Source organism: Mustela putorius, unplaced genomic scaffold (genome assembly GCF_011764305.1).
Source record: "Mustela putorius furo isolate JIRA1106 unplaced genomic scaffold, ASM1176430v1.1 tig00003834_pilon_pilon_pilon, whole genome shotgun sequence".
Classification (NCBI taxonomy): domain Eukaryota; kingdom Metazoa; phylum Chordata; class Mammalia; order Carnivora; family Mustelidae; genus Mustela; species Mustela putorius.
The window spans coordinates 72,917,479-72,938,246 of NW_025421987.1; the positions used below are offsets into that span (position 1 = coordinate 72,917,479).

At 43.7% G+C, this 20,768-nt stretch overlaps 1 protein-coding gene across 1 annotated transcript in view; it reads right to left on the reverse strand.

Moving 5' to 3' along the window:
• Nucleotides 1-5,868: 5,868 nt before the first annotated feature.
• The window catches only part of SLC7A14 (solute carrier family 7 member 14), a 111,174-nt gene continuing 96,274 nt past the window's right edge, over nt 5,869-20,768 (reverse strand). Inside the window, exons 7-8 of the mRNA XM_004756566.3 lie at nt 19,795-20,672; nt 5,869-8,013 (exon numbers count right to left, since the gene is read on the reverse strand). Of these exons, the coding sequence (XP_004756623.2) occupies nt 7,691-8,013; nt 19,795-20,672 (1,201 nt within the window). The 3' untranslated portion in view covers nt 5,869-7,690. The remainder of the gene's footprint in view (nt 8,014-19,794; nt 20,673-20,768) is intronic.

The following is a 20,768-nucleotide window of genomic DNA, read 5'->3' on the forward strand; positions in this document are numbered from 1 at the left end:
GAGATTCAATAGGCTCTGTTCCCAGATGCCATTTTGGAGCGGAACAAGAGGGAGCGAGGGCAGGAAATCCAGAAGACTGAGCGTTTATCCCAAAGAGACTCGATCGTCTAAAAGGAGTGTAAACTGGAAGACAACTGTGATTCTGCAAATTAACGCGTTTAAAGTTTGTTTTTCTCTCCTTGCTGCTCAAGCGGGTAGCCCTTTGCAAAGGAGAGCAATGTGTTGGAGAAAATAAAAACATGGCGGATTCTTTGTAGCTCATGGGGTATGACATTATGTGACCCTACACCTCTACCTTTTCTCCAGATGTCACCACTATATGGTCAAAAAGTCAAAAGAAACCACCACAAATGCTATCTGGAGGCAGATAATGTTCCTCTGATTTGTCCTTAAAATGAATGGGGGCGGGGCTCCTGGGTGGCTCAGTCGTTAAGTGTCTGCCTTAGGCTCAGGTCATGATTCCAGGGTCCTGGGATCGGGCCCCGCATCAGGCTCCCTGCTCAGCAGAAGGCCTGCTTCTCCCTCTGCCTGCTACTCCCCCTACTTGTGTGTGTGCCCTCTCTCTCTCTTTCTCACTATCAAACAAATAAATAAAATATTTTAAAAAAAGGAAAAAAAAATGAATGGGGGCAAGGATTTGGAATGGTGGTTGATGCTAAGGGTGCAGGGCAGGGGTGTGGCTGTGCCTAGGAGCAGGCACTGGGAATGGAGTCATTCAGGAGGCAGTGTAGAGGGGGTCCCTGACAGAGTCCGGGACCATGTTAGAAGAAAATAGTCAAAAGGAGATCAGGTCACTTGCTGTTCTCCCAAGAGTCCACTAAAGAAGAACTTCTGTTCTCTTCATGGAAATGAAGTGAATTTAAAACTGTAGGATAGCACTGACTTTCTTCAAATTTTAATTTTAATAGTCAATTAGCTGTAATTTTTAAAATATTTTTATTCTGAAAATGAATTTTCCACAGTAATGCACTTAGTTCCAAAAGAAATGAGCTCATTTATCTGGCTTTTCTACAAAGGACAATTGAAACATTTAAGGCAAGATTCACTTATTCTTCTCCATTTTAGAATGGAAAGAAAATATCAGACTTCAGATACTGGTTAAGGTCAACAAAATATGGGAAAGCTCCTTTTTCTTTTCTTTTTTTTCTTTTGGTAGTCTTCTGTGTAAAAGCTTTACATTGCTATGGATTTATAGTAAGACACTTTTGTTTCTGACTTTCTTTATAACCCATTTTTAAATTTAAAGGCACACAATAAAGCTTTACACATTTATTAAAATATACACATTTTGGTAAATTTAGAATTTTCCCTTAGTATCTTGGTAAATCAATATATCATCAACACCACAGAGTCATTTGAAAATAAAACACACTCCATAACATATCGGCATATTATTTCTTTCTTGATGATACACTACAACACCCCATTGTACAGTGCACCAATGGGAATTAAAAACCACAGAATGAACAAACTTTAACAAATACAGCAATTTCATACCAAAAACAAAAAATATAGCAGAGAAAGACACTAGAAATTACCATCTGCAAAAAGCAAGTTGTACTTCTCAAGGACCCAACAAAAGGAAACAAGTCAGTAAAATTTACAAGCTGTATTTAGAACTTTGGATACGGATTAAACAGTGACGTTTCTTTTCCACAGTGAAGAAAGCTAGAATGTTGAGTCCTGTCGTTAGATGGTGTGACTACATGGAGGAGGACAGTAACTGCTCTCTTAAAACCTGCAGCCCCTCTATCAGCCCAGACAGTTGAGGTATTTATGCGCTATTGTAGCATTAACATAGCATGTCTTTGCTTTGGGGAGTCCATGATTTCTGGTGTAGCTTCTTGTTTCCAGGAGCATGAATGAGTGAGACCCGTGAACTGGCAATTGCCGATACCCACCAGGAGATGTGCAAGAAGCACTCACCTCATCTCACTCTCTGAAGGAACACAGTCCTTCAAAGTCTGTGCTTCAAGGGAAATTTACATGACCCACATTCTCTTTAAAAGCCAAAGTCACCAGTGTCCGTGTTAGGAAAGCGTCATAGAAAGAAAGCATAGAGGGGGTCCCTGATGAAAAAAATCTAGGCTGCCCTGTTTCTTCATTCTTACACAAAGCCATTTTCTCTCCATATTGTACCAGAATGTACTAATAAGTTCTCGGAGGGTAAGGAATTACAGCTCCCTGCTTTCGGAAGGCTTCAAGCCCAAAGCTGATTTTGTGAACGTTCTCTGCAAATTTCGTAATTCCACGCATGTAGAATACTGTTTAATGGTTTCTAACACTATTTTAGTTGATACTGCAGAATTACGTTCACTTTTGGTGGGCTGCAAAACTTCCACTAATCCCTTTTAGGCTTTAAGTCCTAAAAGAAAAAAAGGACATTTTCTAAGAGAGATCATTTTGACAAAAGGCAGCTGCCTAGGTATTTCAGAATGATGCGTGTGTTAGTCAAGCCAAGCAAGAGGAGGAAAGCATTTTCGAAAGCGGTAGCTCCTGAGGAGAAAAAGGAATTACAATAGCTTCTCCTCCTGGAGTCTTAGAGAGAAAAATGGACACAGCACTAACTGTTATGTACAGGAAAGGGGCCTTTTTGCTCCCCATCACCACGGAACTGGGAAATACGAAGTCCACCCTTCAATGAACAACATCCGGGTTCCTGTAGTTTGGGATGTGGTTCCTGACTTTGCCTGCTCTTTAATGACAAGCACTGGCTCTTTCACGGCCAGACCATCTGTGGTTAGCAGTGGGTGCCTCTCTCTCTCTTGGGGACTCGAAAGGACCCTTGAAGACAAATGGGTCCTCGGTGTCAGGGAGATACAAGCATGCAGAAGAAACCGAGACTCTGAGAAAATGTTGGTTAGAAACACCTTCTTTGACTAGTCTTGTTCCACATGGCATAGAAATGGAGTGCTATCATACACCCCTAGTGTGTGTTTCCTTCGCTCCTCTGCTCTCCACCAGCATCAGAAATTAAGGCCATCTCTGGATTGTTTGCTAGCCTGAAAGCTTACATCCAAGAGCGGGCCATTCACTCTGCCCGGATTCAGTGAGTTGGTTCCAGCCCAGGATTGGGACATGCTCCCCGACTTCTGACTTCTCTGTTCTGAGATACAAACTTACGTGAACCTGTAGCTGACCCACCCATGAGCTTCCACGGTCATCTCCGTGCCTGGTAAAAGCGGGGGAGAGGGGACACACATTTCTACTAGTCTTGTGGGCTGATTCTCATACTCCTGTAGCTTCTATTGAAAATGCAGAGAAAAGGTAAACTTCCAACAATGTGATGTGAAGGAAATTAAGTCTATCAGTCTTTTTCAGGAGAATAGGGGAAAGACATTTCTTTGGAGGAGCTTGTGTTTTGTTTCCCAGTAATTGCTGGGTTTGTATGTACAGACATGTGTTGTTAATCTCAACAGCTTCCCATCCCCCCATGATCATGATCATGATCATGATGTAGACATTTGATTAGCCATTAGTGACTAAGCCGTAGAACTGGATTCTTCACTGAATTCTATCATCTGATTCCTTTCACCAGTTCAAAGTGGCCTTGTGCTCAAGCTCAATAAAATCTAGAGCTAAGATTTTACTTTTTAGATTAGTTAGCTAGAAAAAAATAGGTAGGTTTGTTTAAAGTTACTGTTGAAAACTTTAAAATGGCTGTGAACAACTTTGGTATTATCTGTCTACATGTTAAATGACTATGCTTCTCCTAGGTTAAGGATGAAATCAGACAGGATTCAAAAGAGGAATCAATCATACATTGCTAAAATTTGGATATTTTTTCCCCTTTAACATATTAAATCTATTCGAAGTGTGTGCGTGATCTGTTAGGTCCTTACACAAGTGGATGAAGCCACTGCCCTGGGTTCCTAAAGCCCAGTCCTCCCTGATTCATACGTTCATCATTTCCCTGGTGCCTCCCCACCCAAGGAGAGCCAGCCAGCTTAGTTCGTTGTTCAAGTCTGTCTGTGAATAAGCCATCGCCACCCTCTCAGCATTATTTCTTACTGTTCCATAGCTCAACCATGCGTATATCATAAGCTCCTTTCAAACTAGCTTCTTGCTTTCCCATGCAGGAGGCACAGTACACATTATTAGTCAGAGACTGCTGTTAGCCCATCTCTGCCTTACTCATGCTGATTCTCCACTTGGCAAACCTTTCCCCCATTTCTACCTGAGGGAAATGTTCTGCCCATTCCACAGGGCTCCACGCAAGGACTACATTCGCTATTGTTTTTCCCAGCAGAAGGAGGTCTTTTCTGTATTTGAACTCTTGTTGAACATTGTAACTCCCTCATCTTACATGTCACCTTCTCTATGGTTTTTATTGATATATATTATATGTCCTGGTTCCCCCATGTCTTAGACCATAGCACAGATAAAGACTCCACAAAACATTCTTGAATAGGTGATATTTCCTTTTCCTTTCATTTGTCCATTCAGCCATCCATCTGATCATCAGATACTTTACTGAACACCCACTCTATACCAGGCACGGGGAGCTGGCAAAATCTAAGCCTGGAGCTTGTATGTGGGTTTCAAAGATCTATGCTGTTCTCTGCCCTCATGGGGAAAGATTTGTTCTTATCATGCAGGAGTATTTTGTCTTGTCCTTCCCAACAATTTCAGTGTTTTTCAAGTTGCTACCTCATTGGAAAATTTAGCAATGCATATCAAGATTTTGCATTTGTGCACTGAACACACTCTAGCCTCGTCTTATCCTTTCTATTTCTGTTTTTATTTACCCAAGCTCCTCGCTTATTTTTGCATTATATGTTTTTTAATAGCCACCTTGAAATCCTTCTGAAAGGAAGCAGGGTACCAATAAATTGAATACAATTACAAAAAAGTTCATAATTGGTTTCACATTACTAATTCACACAATGAAACCTTCCTGGAAAAGCTCCTGCAGGAGAGAAGAATTCAATAAAATGTAGGTCTTCCTTGGACCCATTCAAGAAGGCTAAGTTTCTACAGTAATTATAAGGTGATCTTACTTTTAACGTGATTCCACTAACGCGGTCTTGAGAAAATTGCTAGGAAACACTAATATAATCATCCTAGTAATTGACAGTATTTGAAACTGCATTGTGAAACCTGGGGCCATTTCATAGAGGCTGGGAAACATGAACAAAAACATGTCAATTTACTTAAAAAAACTTTCTCTATTATACTAATTTTTTTTTTTAAACTAAGATTGCTAGGGAGTTGTCTAACTTTAGAGAAATAAAGAGACCAAGATTATAGAAAGGAGATACAACCTGGGAGAAATGTTTCCAGAACCAGAAGAGTTCATAGAGTCTTCACAAAATCAACACCAACGGTGTTCACTCTGTATTCTCTTTCCTCATGCTACAGAAATTCCATACATCTGCCAGCAAACTATCGTGACCTTAATACTTAACACTCACTACTGAAAGGGAGCTCTTTCAGCTACGTTAAGATTTTGTTGTTTTACACCCATATTTCTTTTTGAACATTTTTAATGAATATAGCCCCCCCACCCGGCCATCTATCTGGATATTTCAGGCTTCACACATTGTATTTAGTTTAGGCAGACTTGTTGAGTCTCAAAACTAGTTCAAAACTTTGTATTCACCAAAAACTACTGATAATTCGTCCATAGTTCATCCCCAAGGGTGTGTTTCACAGACCAGGCACTGTATTTTAGGGGTAAGTTTAGGGAAGAAAAAAACATGGTGTTGCTACGCGTTACATTGACAAAATGACCCCAGGAAACCAGAATTCTAAACAATTCATACAGAAGAATGGAAAAGAAGTTCTAGAAAATAGGCGTTACTTGAATTTACTGGCATTCGTTGGCCATAGGTGCAATATGCAATTTACTTAAAAGCACGTTTTAAAAAAAAAAAAAAAAAACTAGGTTCAATTGACCTTCTATTTTATTCTATATTAAAGCCCAGGGCATCAGCCAGGAAGGCTTGTCAGGCTTGGTGGTTTTATCTGCATTTGTCAGATGCCAATGCTGCTCATTCCCTGCCCTGGGAGCCTCCAAGGGCAGAATATTACATTTTGTTCTATTCCCATTGCTTCGCACTTGATACAGTCTCAGTCACTGTTCACTGAGTGAAAAAATGGACTTCTGCCTCCTGTCTGTAATCCTAAGGTGTGCCAAGATGGCACGAACCTCAACCTTTCAACAGAGAATAGACTTCACATTAGTTGATGTAGTCTAGAAAACTTTTGGCATAGTACTAGATCCAGGAGAGGGAGGGCAAGAAATCTGCTATTTTGCGCCCCTTTCAGAAAACCCCCATAAAGACTGTAGCTTGATTGCCACCGTGCCTTCGCGTTGACGCGTGCAAGACTGCGGGCCGCCGCGGGAATCCCTGGGGACCCAGGAGTAGAACTGATAAGCCGTGTGTTTTTTTTCCTGCCACACATTCTCTCACCTAGGTTATTTAGAAGAAAATTCCTTTAAGAGCCCCTCTTAGGGCCTGATGCAGACCTTACCAGGTAGGCATTTTTCTGGGCTTCGGTGAACCTGCTCTGGGAAGAACAGACAAAATACGTATCTAAAAAGCAAGCTACTCGTATCTGAGAGTAAGGTTCAGAAGTGAAATGTGATCTCTTGGAATGCCATTACCTCACAAGCCGAGCTTCAACAGTTCCGTTTTCAGAGAAGCCCCTGCGGCTCCACGCGGTGGCAAATCTCAACAAACTACGCAATTTATAATTTTGGAAATCTGAAATAGAATTTGCAATGTGATCTCAGTGGCTGGGTCACTTCTCCTTGTAAAGATTTTTATCCGATTAGAAAACAAACGGCCTACTTCTTCAAGGCATAATAATGCCATGAAATCATGCTCCGACTTTGCCCCTTTCATGATATCAGCAGGAGCCAAGAGGCTGGTAAAAGAAAAGGTATGATAGAGAGTTAACTTCTGCCAGTGCCCTTCTGGCCTTCACTGCAAGAGATAGTTAGCTGATTTTTTTAATTTTTTTTTTTTCCTGGGCATTCAAGTAGTGCTTTGATGGTGCTTCTTACCACATTGTTGGATCTGCAAGGCTGACTTAGGGTAGCTCTCAGACCTCTGGGGGAAATGGTCTCAGAGTCCCTAACCTTTGCTGGATCCTAAAGTGAGAGTTTGGAGATTGGGAGAACCTTGGTGAATAAAAAGAAGCCTGTGTCTTCTCCACGAATTCGTTTTTGTGAGATTTCAGACCAAACGTTTCTTGCTGAGAAAGTGCCCACGTCCACCTGCCCACACCCACACCTGCCTGCTTTGGCACATCTCCAGGAGGAGCTGCAGCCTCAGGGTGGCCCCCAAAGTGAGCCCCCTGCTTCTGGGGTCTCCATAAGAAGCAAAAAGATTCAACCAGCAAAGCAAAGGCCTAGGAAACACTTGCCGCCATCAGCTCTGATGGTCACACCTAAGACAGAATTTCTTGCAGCCTCTGGTTTAGCTTCCTCTTCTTCTTCTTCTTCTTCTTCTTTTTTTTTTTTTTTAAACAAGGGGATCAGTGATGAAACCCAGGTTAAACTCTTTGACAGAACTATTCGGAAGAGCAAAACTAGCAAATGACAGGCTATGACTGGGGACTGACTCTGGGGAAGGCTGGATTTTTGAAATGAGAGCCAAAAATGTTTTCATCCTCTAGCCCACGGTTTAAGTTACTGAAAAGGAATCACCACCGTTTCTACACATTTCTTGTGTGTTTACTCCTACTCTGGAGAGTAATCTAACTCATCATTTGCAATCAGGGCCTCTGAGTTCTGTTTGTGTTTGCTTTTGCTCTTCGCTTTGCTACTTGTCCGGGTGTTGGCCTTGGCATCTGACATCTGCTGGTAATAGAAGCCTTTGTCTTCGGCCGGCCCGCCCCAGTTCTCCTGGCTCTCGCCTTCCGTGGCGTAGGAGAAGCCCTCCTCCACCGAGAAGGGGTCGTCCACGTCGTAGCGCTGGTACGTGCTCTGGTGCAGGGCTTCTTCGCGCGCGCTGATTTCCAGGGTGCTGTTCCAGATGCCGTACCCGAAGTAAATGAGCATACCTGCAGGGAGGGAGAGGCACAGGCCCGTAAGCAGTTGCTCCGGGGATCCACGGGACCAGCGGGGGGTGTGCTCAGTGGTGAAAGCGGAGTCCGCGGTGGATGGGTTTTCTTTGGTCTACATCGTGTCTGGAAGAGACTCCAGCTAAGTGTCATTTAAAAACTGAGCTGTCTGGCATGAAGCGACCCGTATTTACAGCTTCCCCTAAGAAACGTCAGAGGGTCTCACGACCCTACTCCCACATTCCTATATGGCAGGTGTGATGGGAGGTGAGCGCCAGCTGCCTGTTTAGACAGAATGTGGACTCTCTAGTCACCTCTGGCCCACCTCCCTGTATCACTACACTCATGCAGGTGCCAACTAGGAATTTGCATTTTCCGTCCCCACTGAAATATTTGTGAATCGCCCACAGTGTCTCCCCAACCTTCTTGCAGCGTTTTATTACCCCACGCCCCCGTTAGGGGCGCCATCTTTCATCCCCCCACCCAGCAGTGCACCCCTACTGCCCCACGGTTTACTTCGCCATTTTTCACTCACCAAAGGAGTATTGTATTACTGCCGTTCAGAGCGGGTCGCTCTCAAAGGGTCTGCTGCCTGCCACTCTTAGGGCCCTTGGAACGCCTACGGTGTGATTATCTGCCCAGGGAGGTGCTTCTATTTTAAGACTCTGCGGAAAACTGGCACTTAATCTTTGTTGAATGAATGAATGAGTGAGAACTTCTGATGGGCATGAAATTTCCACTGCAACCTCCTTAGCTGATGTTATTCCAAGCCAAGGGAAGAAACTTGTTTTCCTAGGCAATATGGAACATTAATTAGGGCTAATGTTTCATTTCTATTATAATTTTTCTGTGATTAAGTATAAAAATAGTTTGAGGGGCCCTTGGGTGGGGCAGTCCCTTAAGCATCCAGCTCTTGGTTTCCACTTGGATGGTGATCTCAGGGTCCACTCAGCTCGGAGTCTGCTTGGGATTCTCTGCTTCTCCCTCTGCCCCCCTGCTCATGCTCTCTTTGTTTCTCTCTAAATAAATAAATAAATAAAATTAAAACATTGTTCAACAACCCCCATTTTCTATCTTGAAAAGCTCAGGGAGGCTCAGAGTTTAAAATAGCTGAGAATCATAGCCTTGGGGGGTCATAGGGCATGATGATTAAGAGTGTGAGCCCTGGGTTCAAATCCTGCCTCCATCACTATTAGCCATGTAACCCCGGACCAGTTACTTAGCTTCTTTGTGCCTCATTTTCTCTTCATGATAGTCACTGCACCTATGACATGAGGTTCCATGAGGATGAAATGGGTAAGCAGTGGCTTTCAACTCTGACTTCAGCTGGAGGGCCACCTGGGGAGTTTTTGAATGGCCCTTACACCTAAGCCCCACCCCTAGAGATTCTAATTTAATGGGTTTGCAGTGTGATCGAAGCATAGCTATGGTTATTTTTTCCCCTCTTCATTATATCTTTTATTTTTTAAATTAACATATAATGTGTTATTTGCCCCAGGGATACAGGTCTGTGAATCATCAGTCTTACACAGTTCACAGCACTCACCATAGCACAGACCCTCCCCAACGTCCATCACCCAGCCACCCTATCCCTACCCCCTGACCCCCCAGCAGCCCTCAGTTTGTTTCCTGGGATTAGGAGTCTCTTATAGTTTGTTTCCCTCCTGATCCCATCTTGTTTCATTTTTTCCCTCCCTAACCCCCATGACCCCCCCTCAAATTCCTCATATCAGAGAGATCATATCAGAGAGACATAATTATCTTTCTCTGATTGACTTATTTCGCTTAGCATGGGTATGTTTTAAAGCTTCACAGGTGAGTCAAATGGGCAGCCAATACTGGGACTCCTTCAGACCAGGAGCATAAAGCTCCTGAGACCTGTACTCTGTTGTCTACACTGGCCATATTAGGGCTTGGCCACTGGATGCCACTCAGTTACACAACTCCCTTCCAAACCCCAGAATCCCTCTTCTGAGTGGCACTCATCCCTTTGACTTTGCTAACCTTGCAGGCATCTGCACAGCTGTTTGCTCAGAACCACAAGGTCACCTTCTGTTCTGTTTCCCTCTTTGGTGCCTGAGAAATCCTGCTCCTTTTGAATTTGAAGTGGGTCTTTTTCAACTTGGATTTCTCCCTCTCTGTTTCAAATGACTTTCTCCTTACCCCCTGCCCCATCCCCTAGTGAAATCAACTTTCTAGGAGCCAAAGTAAGCAGAGATTTATAGTCCTAATTGGTAATAAATCCTAGAGTTAATCATTTGCAGATGTAGCTACTCTCAAATAGCGACTTCATTTTTCTGAACACGGATCTTTACTCTTTCTTGTGTGTGTGTGGGTGGGGGGGAGTAGCCATGGGGGATAGTTATTACCCTTGTGTAGGACAAGGCATCATGTTAAGGTCCCTTCTAAAAGGGACAGTATGTTCCTAGTTGGAGAATGCCTCTATTGGAAGCATGTTTGAGACCTGAGAATAAATTTCAGGAGACCAGGTGGGATCAACAGGCACACAGCTCTTTTTGCCCATTTTTGCTATCTTTCCCCATAGTGCTTTGAGGCAGGGGTCAAATCCTGCCTCTGATTCCTGCTTTGTCTCTATTATATCAATTCTTTCCATCTGACCCCCTTCTCAGACCCTATTTATAAGTGAGTTATTTCCCTATTGAACTTAATACCCTTTCTTTTCTTTCGCCTTTGCCTCTAAGCTCTCTGCTCTGCCATCACACAGGTCATCATTCCAGATGGTCTGACATCTATTCTGACAGATCTTCCCTTGCCCCCACCAGGTGTGGTGGTGTCAGGTAGACTGATTTATGGAAATTCTCGAAGAGCCTCATAGAATCCTAGATATTTAGAGCTGGAAAGAGTCTCTAGATCTGTTTGAGTACCTTCATTTTTACAAAAAAAAAAAAAAAGAAGCAGGCTGAGGGCCGAAACCGCATTTGCACGGAGAGAGAGAAGAGTCTTGTAAGCTCGGTCCGGCTTACAGACTGTGCTTATCACAGTATGCCCTGAGTAAGGGGTTATGGCTGCATTCGTTCTTTGTTCTTGGGGAATGATGGTATCCGGAGGAACATGTGTGCTCCTGAATGCACTGACTATGATGACTTTGAAAAAGCAACCCATGGAAATCTGTCGTGTAAGTATTTATGGGCCTTTTAATGTTTGCTCTGAGCCTCCTATAATTTCAAAGGTGTTATTTTGTCCTTAAAAATATATTTCGGGGCGCCCGGGGGGCCCAGTTGGCTGAGCATCTTTGCTGGCTCTTTGCTTTCTGCTCTTTGCTTTCTGCTGGCTCTTTGCTTTCTGCTCAGGTGATGATCTCAGGATGGAGGGGGCTGGGGGGGGTCAGGCTCTGTGCTCAGTGGGGAGCCTGACCGAGACTCTCTCTCCCCCTCTGCCTCTCTCCACCATGCTCTCTTTCTCTCGATCTCAAATAAATAAATTAAAAAAATATATATATATTTAAAATATATATATAATTTATATATAATATATATAATATATAATATATATAAAAATATATATATATATTTAAAACATGAGTGGTCTGAACCAAGAAGTGACTGTGTGCGTGCAGCCTGGTGGAAGCCACACAGCCAACGGTCAGCCCGGGCAAAGGACTGGCATTTGCCTGACGCTTCTTGTTGGCCCTTGAGTAAGTTCAAGGAAAATGGTGTAAGGCACCAAGGATTGGAGGAAAGGAAAAATGGAGGGGCACAAAGCAGCAGAGGGGATCAAATGAAGTGAGGGAGGGAGGGTGGAAGGGAGGTGGAGAGAGCGAGGAGACAAGCATGGACGACCATCTGTCACACATAAACAAAGGCTTTGTGTCGGAGGAGTAAACAGAGCTGCTAAAAGCCTCCTGTGTAGCAGCAGGGTGTTTTGTTTCTGCTTCTTTTTTTTTCTTTCTTCAGTTGGCTTAGAAAACTAAGCATGAGGTAGTTTCTGAAAAATCTGTGGGGATTCTGGGAATTCTGAATCATCTAAACCGAACTTCACACAGCACTTCTGGGTGCTGAGGTCCTCATGATGCGTGATTTATGCTGTATCTTTCTCCCAAGGAGTTCAAAACATTATACGTGGTATCTTGTTTAGATTCCTCCCAGCCTGTTTGGGAATGTGCATGTGAGTGTGAGTGTGAGAGTGTGTGAGTGTGTGTGGGGGGGGCAGGGAGTGGGGAGGTTAGGATTACATACGTCTCAGAAACAGGAAACGGGGGTATAGGACAAAAAAAGATTTTCCACAGCAACACGGATGGTGTTGGGCCTGTGAGTTCTTAGAGTCTCCCCGGGTCCCCATCCAGGGTGTATCTCACCTACCAGGGTTGGCCAGGGGGAATAGACTGATTGAAAACAATTTTGCTTGGCTTTTTAGTTTGAAGAATTCCAAACGTGTACCAAAGTGGAGAGAGTAGTATAAAGAAGCCCAAATACTCATCACTTGCTTCCGCCTGACACCCACCCGCCTGAGTCCTTGTTTTTAAATCATTTGGAAACAAATCCTTTCCATCCTATGCTTCATCTGTAAATAATTAAGTACGTATCATTAAAATAGACTTAAAAACTTAGTATCATTATCACATCTAAACACTGATAATAATTCCTTAGTATCTTCTGATATCCAGAATTATTGAAATTTCCCTGAATTATTAAGCACGTGGGGAAAAATTCTAATTCTTCACTTTATGAGACTATAGATTCACTCCAGTGACACTATTACTGCCTCATATAGTTTTCAGGCACTGTTATTTGTCACTGGGACGGGCATCATGTTCTTTCATAAACCCTTACACACGGCAAAGTTTTACTTTTCAGAGAGGATTTGCTTTCCGCATAAGCAGAAGTCATTTGGAACCATGCCTCAAGAATGAGAAGGCTAATTGATATTTGCATATTTAATCCTGCTGTTCCTTAAAAACTCAGCTCCATTGCTTTGTAGTTATACATCCTTTAGCTCTAATACGCAAAAGGCATGTGTGGTGTTAAAAATCAGAAGGGAATTAGCTTTTGTGTTGCAGGGGGTCTTGCAGACCCTCTGGCTAGGCTGGAGTTATTTTTTTGAGTTGTTGAGTTAGGGAGAACAGAGACCTAGGGCACCCACTAGTTAGCAGTAGGCACAGAAGGGTTTCAGTATTTGAAAAACAGACATGGTTGTTCTCCAGGCACACGGGCCGAATGCCAGGCCTTCTCCGAGGTAATGGCAATGAGTCTAGTGAAAGGCTGTTTGCAGTGAAGGGAAATACCTGAACGGAGGCCTTGGCTTTTCTTCCAGACAGATATTCTCTGATAGAGAACGTGCCCAAGAGAGACTCAGGCTAGACAAGATGAAGAATCAAGCCTTTGGCAATTTAATGGGCTTTCTTTATGTGGTAGAACACTCTGTGATCGTAAAACCCTTTGTAGAAAAGTCCTTTCTCATTGATCATCCCAGAGAGGTTAAGACCTGTTTAATAAATCAGTGACTGAAATGGTGCTGGAACTTCTATCTCCTGAGTCTAAACTGATGGCTCTTCCCAACCCACCCAGGCACCGCCAGGAAGGGTTAGAAATGCCAGGTTTGCTTTCAGATGCTGGGATCCCTGAGCATGAGGGGAGTGGGGTAGGTTGGTGTGTGGGGGGTGGGCAACACACCCATTTACTCTGCTTGTGTGGCTCCACCTGGGCAAATTAAGTAAATGGCCCCAAACCTACAGTGAGGCGGTTGGGAGGAGGGGGGAGGTATCTCTGGGGATCAAGGTGGTCAAGGGGAAACACCTTGAACAAAAGCTCAGCTCTGCACAGAGCCCGGGGGGGACCTGGAGATGGACAGTAACAGCAGATTTCTGACCCCACTGGCCTGAACCCTGGCTAAGGAGCAGCTGCCTGATCTCCAGAGTCCCCTGGGAGCTTCCTGTCCTCTGTACACAGTCACAGGCTCGGCGGCCAGAGGAGGAGGGCCACCCGACCTCGACCTCAGGCTGGGTGGAGCGGCCTCTTCCTGGGGCTCACTTTCCAGCAGGAAGCCCTGCCCGCTGCAGATAACTGAGGCACTTTGTTATGCGCAGAGCGTTTTTTATTTTTACTACCCCGGGATCAGCTTTCCAAAACAGACATTTGCCAGTGCGGAAAGAAAGACGGGATGGTGATGAGAAGGTGTCCTCCCCATCCGCTGCCATCCCTACCAACTCCCACTTTGCTGGTTAGTTTTTAAAATACCGCCACAAGCCCTGTTGATTAGAATAACAATAAGGTTTGTTTAGTTTGGTGTGGCCAGGAGGAGCAGGTTCGGATTGAATGGGGGTTTGGGGGGCGCTGGAGACTCTCTCCCTGGCTCTGCCACAGATCAAATATAAAGTCACATGACTTTATGCCTCAGTCTCCCATCCGCAAAATGGAACTGGGGACCCTTTTTTTTTTTTTTTTTTAATTTGAGGGGCTAGAATGGCCAGGAGACAGAATACAAGCTTGTAAAGGAATATTTTTAAAAACCCAGTAATCCAAGCCAGCAATTCCGCATCTAACTCCACAGAAACCCCACGTGTCCACCAAACACCATGTACAAGAATGTTCACAGCAGCTCCATTTGTAAGAGCCCCAGACTGGAAGCCAGCTAAATGTTCATGAGCACGAGAACAGTGTGTTATTCTCACGGGGGAAGGCTTGCCGGGCAAGGAGAACCAACAACTTAACCACAACCTACAGCATGGATGAATCTTACAAATATGATGTTGAGGGAAAGGTGCCCAGAGCTCACTGTGTCATCGCTCTGTGTCCCAGGCACGCTGCACACACCTGCCCCAGGACCTTTGTCTCTGCCAAGGCCCCCTCTCCCTTCATTCCTTTGTCTCAAAGGAGAGCCATCCCTGCAACTGCCGCTGGGCATAGAGCCATGAGATCCCCAGGCCCCCTCCTCCATGCGCAGCCCCGTCCAGCAGGTAGCCTGGACTGTAGCGGGATCCCCTCCACACTCCCAGTTGCACTGGCTATGTTACCGTCCTCATCCCGGCCTTCATGATTTTTTTTTCCCCCTTTGAGCATCATTTATTTGGTGAAGTTGCCAATTGTTTTCTCCTCTGCCTACAGGGAGAGTTTCAAGCTTATTTATGGGACATATCCTCAGGAGTTGATTTGTCTTGATGCCCTCTGCCCCCAGTTCACAGCCCCCTTCCTCCCTCCTCTTCCTTTCTTGACAACGGCTGCTTTGAGTCCATTTCCAAAAGGATTTTCAAATGATAGCAAAGGTAAAGACCATAGGTATGTCCTCTCTTTGGAAATTATGTCTTAGTACAGGATTTATGAGGTTCATTGCCAAATCACTGTCTGTTCTCTACATCTATAGACAGGAATTTGCTTTCCCAGAGGGGCCGAAAAAATGCAGGCAAGAACTTGGCAGCCCTTGAGGTGAGGGGGCCCATGAGCTGGTCTACCAGATGGCTACTTTTTAACCAAGTCCCACAGGGAACCGTAGGGCTGGATAGTACCACGGAGTAGTATCATCATTGGTCACTGCTAGCTTCAGACTCCCTGAGGCTCTGCCCAACCCCTTGAGGTGTTCTTTTACAAAAACACATCAGCAGAGGAAAGGAAAACTCAGGCTTCTCTGTGCTCATTTTGTTGGGATTATCAAACATTTGCTATTTGTGTTATTCCTCTTGTCTGAAGGAAAAGAAACAAGTGCTGAGTAATCTTGTTGGGACTTGTGCCTTATTTTACTCTATGAGTCGTGCTCATCTGAAGGTCAAAAGCTTAGCAAAACATTGTTAGAAAAAAATGTAATTAAGAATTTAGAGAAGCCTGATTAAAAAAAAAAAAAAGTGCCCAAGAAGATTATCAAGTTATGACTCAGCTCAACCATGTAAATCTTTTTAAAAAAGTAGCTGCTGTTTCATAAGAAGTTCCATTTAAAAATATCTCTTCTGTTCTCCCCAGGAAAGTTATACTATGAATAGAGAAATTAGGAAGAAAAATCTGACATTTTGGAGACTCAGAATTTTAGAGGTGGAATCTTTGTTCTATGAGAGCACTGAAAATTTTATAAGCCAATATGGGGTTGTGGGATAGATATATTTTATATGGGCAAAAATTTGTTTTTGGAAAACAGGGAGTTTTTATAATTAAATTATCCACCCTGCTTACTAATTATCTTCTTATTTTTCTCTCTAGGTCAGTGGTTCTCACATTTGAGCTTACATCAGAATACTCTGTAGGATTTGTTAAAACCTAAATTGCTCTCAAGATTCTGACTTGGTAGGTCTGCGGTGGAGTTCAAAATCTCATTTCTAACTAGTTCCCAGGTAATACTGATGCTGTTGGTCGAGGACTCAACTCTGAGAAGCACTGTTCTAGATCATTTTAAACCTGACTGCTCATGATTACCTGGGGAGCCTTAAAAAATGCCCAGTACTTGAGACAATCTCTGAGGGGGGGATCCTGGGCACAGAATATTTCAGCAGTCAGGCAATTCTGCTGTGTAGTTGAGATTGAGAATTTTTGTTTTAGGCAAAGCTTACTCATGTACCAGTCTTCAAAGACCATGATGCTAAGGAAATTGGTGGCTAGCAGCTGGGTACTTGTTGAGCTGTGAGCTCCTGTGCCCTCTGGGCAGCCCCAGGCTGCAGGGTGATTTCCTCCCATGTCAGGGAGTATCCGTTTCTGGAACAGGTTTGAAGTTTATGCTATCAGCAAGATTGCAAAAGGCTCTCTGGGAGTTTTCTTCTGCCTGATAACTGGGAGGGCAACCTGAGTCAGAACAGGTTCATGCTGTATTTTGGCATGTGATAGCTAGTCTGGAGGACAATGAATCCTTTTAGATTTTAAAAAGAAGGGCAGGAGAGAAATAATCCGTATCACTTTACCCAATATATTCTTTTAAAATTTTAATTAATTAATTAATTATTTTTTTGGAGGGGAGAGGCAGGGAGGGGCAGAGGGAATGGGAGACAGAGACTCCCAAGCAGATTCCACACCCAGCATGGGGCCCGGTCCAGGGCTTGACCTCACAACCCTGAGATCACAACCCTGAGACTAGCTGAAATCAAGTGTCGGATGCTTAACCAACTGAGCCACCCAGGCATCCCTTTTCTTATCTAAGCCTCAAAGAGCAACCAGATCAAGACTAATGAATTATTTGCATTTTTTACAGATGAGTAAACTGAAACGCAGAGGAGCTAAGTGAACTAACTAAGGTCACAAGACACAGAGGTGGCAGAGCTGTGATTTGAACCTGGGTGGTTTGATTCCAAAGGCAAGGATCCCCACCACCTTACCACTTTTGCAAAATGCCTCTGGTGCTCCAGAAAACACAGATACAATGCAGAATTGGTAATGTAATTTGTGGGCCCCAGTGCAAAATGAGATCATAGAGCCTCTTGGGAAAAAGTTGTTAAGAAGAAAAAATTTTGGTAAGAATTCAAGGAAGCAGCAGCAGCAGCAGCAGCAGAGCATTAGACCAAATGTGGGGCCCTGTGTGCAGAGGTTGTGCACCTGCGGAGTCAGCCCTGACATTAGACGTTAATCTGCAGGAACTACTTATCAAACTTTCTGTTCCAGTAAGGAGGATGCTCAGGGGCACGGTGGTGGGGCGGTACCAGGTGCAGAGCTGAGCGTGGAGACACTGGGTTTTAGTAATAGCCCTGTCAAGAGCTTCCCATTATTCCTGTTGACCTTGAGAATGTTATTTAACTTTCTGGAAGTTTAGTTTTGTCATCTGTAAAACCAAGAGATGGAGAAGTGGGGAGGGATAGATGATGTTGGTGTTTCTCCAACTTCCATTATTTCAATACCACGTACTTAGTGTAGTGGCTGTGCTCACGATCCCTGGACCCACACCACCTAACTGCTAATTTTGGCTTTACCAAATTCTAGCTATGTGACCTCAGTCAAATGTTTCAGCTTCCTCGTCTGTAAAATGAAGGTCATTTTGAGGGTTACATACATTATATAATGGCTGGTATGTGCTAAGGGCTATATTAAGTGTTAATTATTACTATGAATCATGGCACCTGTACTAGTACTGATGTTTTTTTCTTTAATTTGACTCATTTTAAATTTAAAAATAATTACCAGATTGGTGTGAGCAAATATATTTTTTCTAGTATGTGTGAAAATGTATAATAACTATGTAATATTTTTAAAAACTCAAAAAAATTCATTCCTAGACTCTCTAAAATCAACCCAAATATTATCAATAGACTGGTCACCACCCTGTGGGTAACACTGTACTAGATAGTGAAGGTCCTTTCCAGCTTTAACACTCTAGGAATGAATGCCTGTGTCTTCATGTCTATGCCTTCAGTCATTTGACAAATACATGAGTGAAACATTTCTCCCTTCTTAGTCAAATCTTTCCATTGGTTAGCTACATGTTCCAATAGAAATAGGTTTAAATGGAGAAGAGAAACTGTGAATAATCATGTAAGTAGTTAAAACCCTGACGAGTTAGTGAGGTTCTCTCAAGAACTCCTCTGAAAGCCTAACAAAGGATGAGACCTAGAGTCGTGAAAAGTTGGGCCAGGATGCTTACAAGAAGACACAGGCTGGTCTTCAGCAGTGAGGAATCTGCTGGGAGACCAAAGCCCTGTCCTCCGAGCACTGTTTCTCCCCTACTTCCCTCTATGTAAATCTTATCTTCCAGGTTTACAGTTTAAATTCCGCCTCCTCATGCTTCTTTCCAGCTATTCTGTTTTTTTTTTTTTTTTTTTCTCATGGAAACAGTAGTCAGAGAGGAGTATTTATTAAGCACATGCTGTGTTCTAGGCACAGAGGACGCAGTGCTCAACACCCATATTCCTGACTTCAAGGAGAGGACGCGGCTTCAGGGCTACAATCTGTGTAGGGAACTTCAAGAGGGTGACTAAGGAACTTTCAAGTTAGACTTCATTTAAACCTCCCTCTCAACTTATTATGAGCACCAATCGCCAGCCATCTCACGAACATCAGTGCTTGTTAGGTGTGAGAAACATGTGATAATATAAATCAGCCACAAAGGGAGATTAAAAATCTCGGGAAAGCTGCAGGACTTTTCGAAGGCAATAAATGTGAATTTGGAGAGAGCATTTCTGATTTACACCAAAGTTGTGGACGGTCGAGGAGCTGGCAGAGTTACATCAGTTACCAACAGGAGAAGAGAAAAATCAGTAAGACTGATGGCATGATAGGTGCTTCCCAAGAGAATGACTAGAATATCTGAAGGATGAAAAAAGAATCTTGGGAAAAAATGAAAAAGTCTTTGATATTTTATAAAAGTCAATATGAAGTGGGGATGTGAAATGGTATAATTTAGTCAGAAATATTATGCCAAAAAATCCACACTTAATTCATACTCTGCTTGTTAAAGAAATTAGGGCATGATTGGTGTTTTAATTTAATTTTGTCCAATGTAAGAAAAATGCTTTTTTAAACTTTAATTTCATAATTTTTAGTTTCCAAGGTAGAATTCCAGTTGAACATTTCTACTCTCACTTTTACTGTGTTATTTTTATCTCTTTATTATGTGGATTCGTTTTAAGTGGACTTTTTATGGAATTAATTATCCATAAAAAGAATGTCCGGTAATGGTATTCAGTGAGGTGATGGAAAGTGATGGATTGATCAGCATCATTCTTCAGAACCAAAGACCAAGACCCTAACAGGCAGAAAGGGCATAACTGGCTTTACTGACTCTAATGCAGAAAGCAAGTGTCCGTAGAACCAGCCAGATTTCTCTTGCAATGGAGAAACCTAGTCCAGCTAGGAGGTAATTTTGGGATAAGCCTGTTCAAGGCCTTGAGAGGGAATGCTCAAGGCTCCAAAGGAAGTTGCTTACCCACAAAGCACCAGACTGCAAACCGGATCCATGTGATGGTAGAGAGCTTTAGCATGAGATAAATGTTCACCAGCATGGCAAAGGCAGGCACGAAGGGAAGGCAGGGGGCCATATAGGGCAGCTTTTTGGGGTTCTCTGGCTGCTGCAGGATCACGAACACCAGGGCGCTGATCAGCAGCACCATCAGAACAACCAGAAGGATGGCCCACCAGCTCTGCTCTGAGATGTAGTCGGAACCAAAGATGATGAAGGAGCAGAAGATGAACATGAGGATGAAGAGCAGCAGCACGCAGATGGTCACCGTGTGCCCTGTAGCTGCCGTGGGCCGATCCATCTTGCCTGGAAGGCCCAGCCGGATCCTCATGGTGTAGTAACGGGGCCCAATCAGCTTCTTTAGTTTGATGAGATAAATGTTTTCAGATTCGTCAGCTTCTATGCCTGTGGTCATGTCCACAGTGCCATAGTTGGGATGGTTCACATTGTAGGTTGACTTATCAGATTTGCCTATGAGCATCTCGTTGTCTCCCAGAGATGGTAGGTTCTTGGCCCCACATGTGTTGGTGGCTGGGCCAGAAAACTCTTCCCCTTCACTCACAGGAGAACAAACTTCCTTGTCACAGTCAGCCAGGATGCCTTCCTTCTTCTTTGTGTGCTCCTGGGACAAGAACTTGACAAAACCGTCAATGTCACTCTCTGGTTGGTATCGAAGGAGCAAGACGCAGACAGAAACCAAGGTGTAGGCAAGGAGTGTGCCAATGGACATCATCTCTATTAGGTCTCTCAGGCTGACTAATAGTGAGAGGAGAGCTGCCAGGAACCCTGACACAATGCAGGCCACCATTGGCGTCTCTGTGTAGGAGCTCACGTGAGCCAGGAACCTGGAGAGAGGGGCAAGCAGAGGGTTAGCAGTGAGTTACAGAGGTTGACAGACTCTAACGTGGTTTAACTCCTCCTGGTCCTGCTCCTCCAATTTA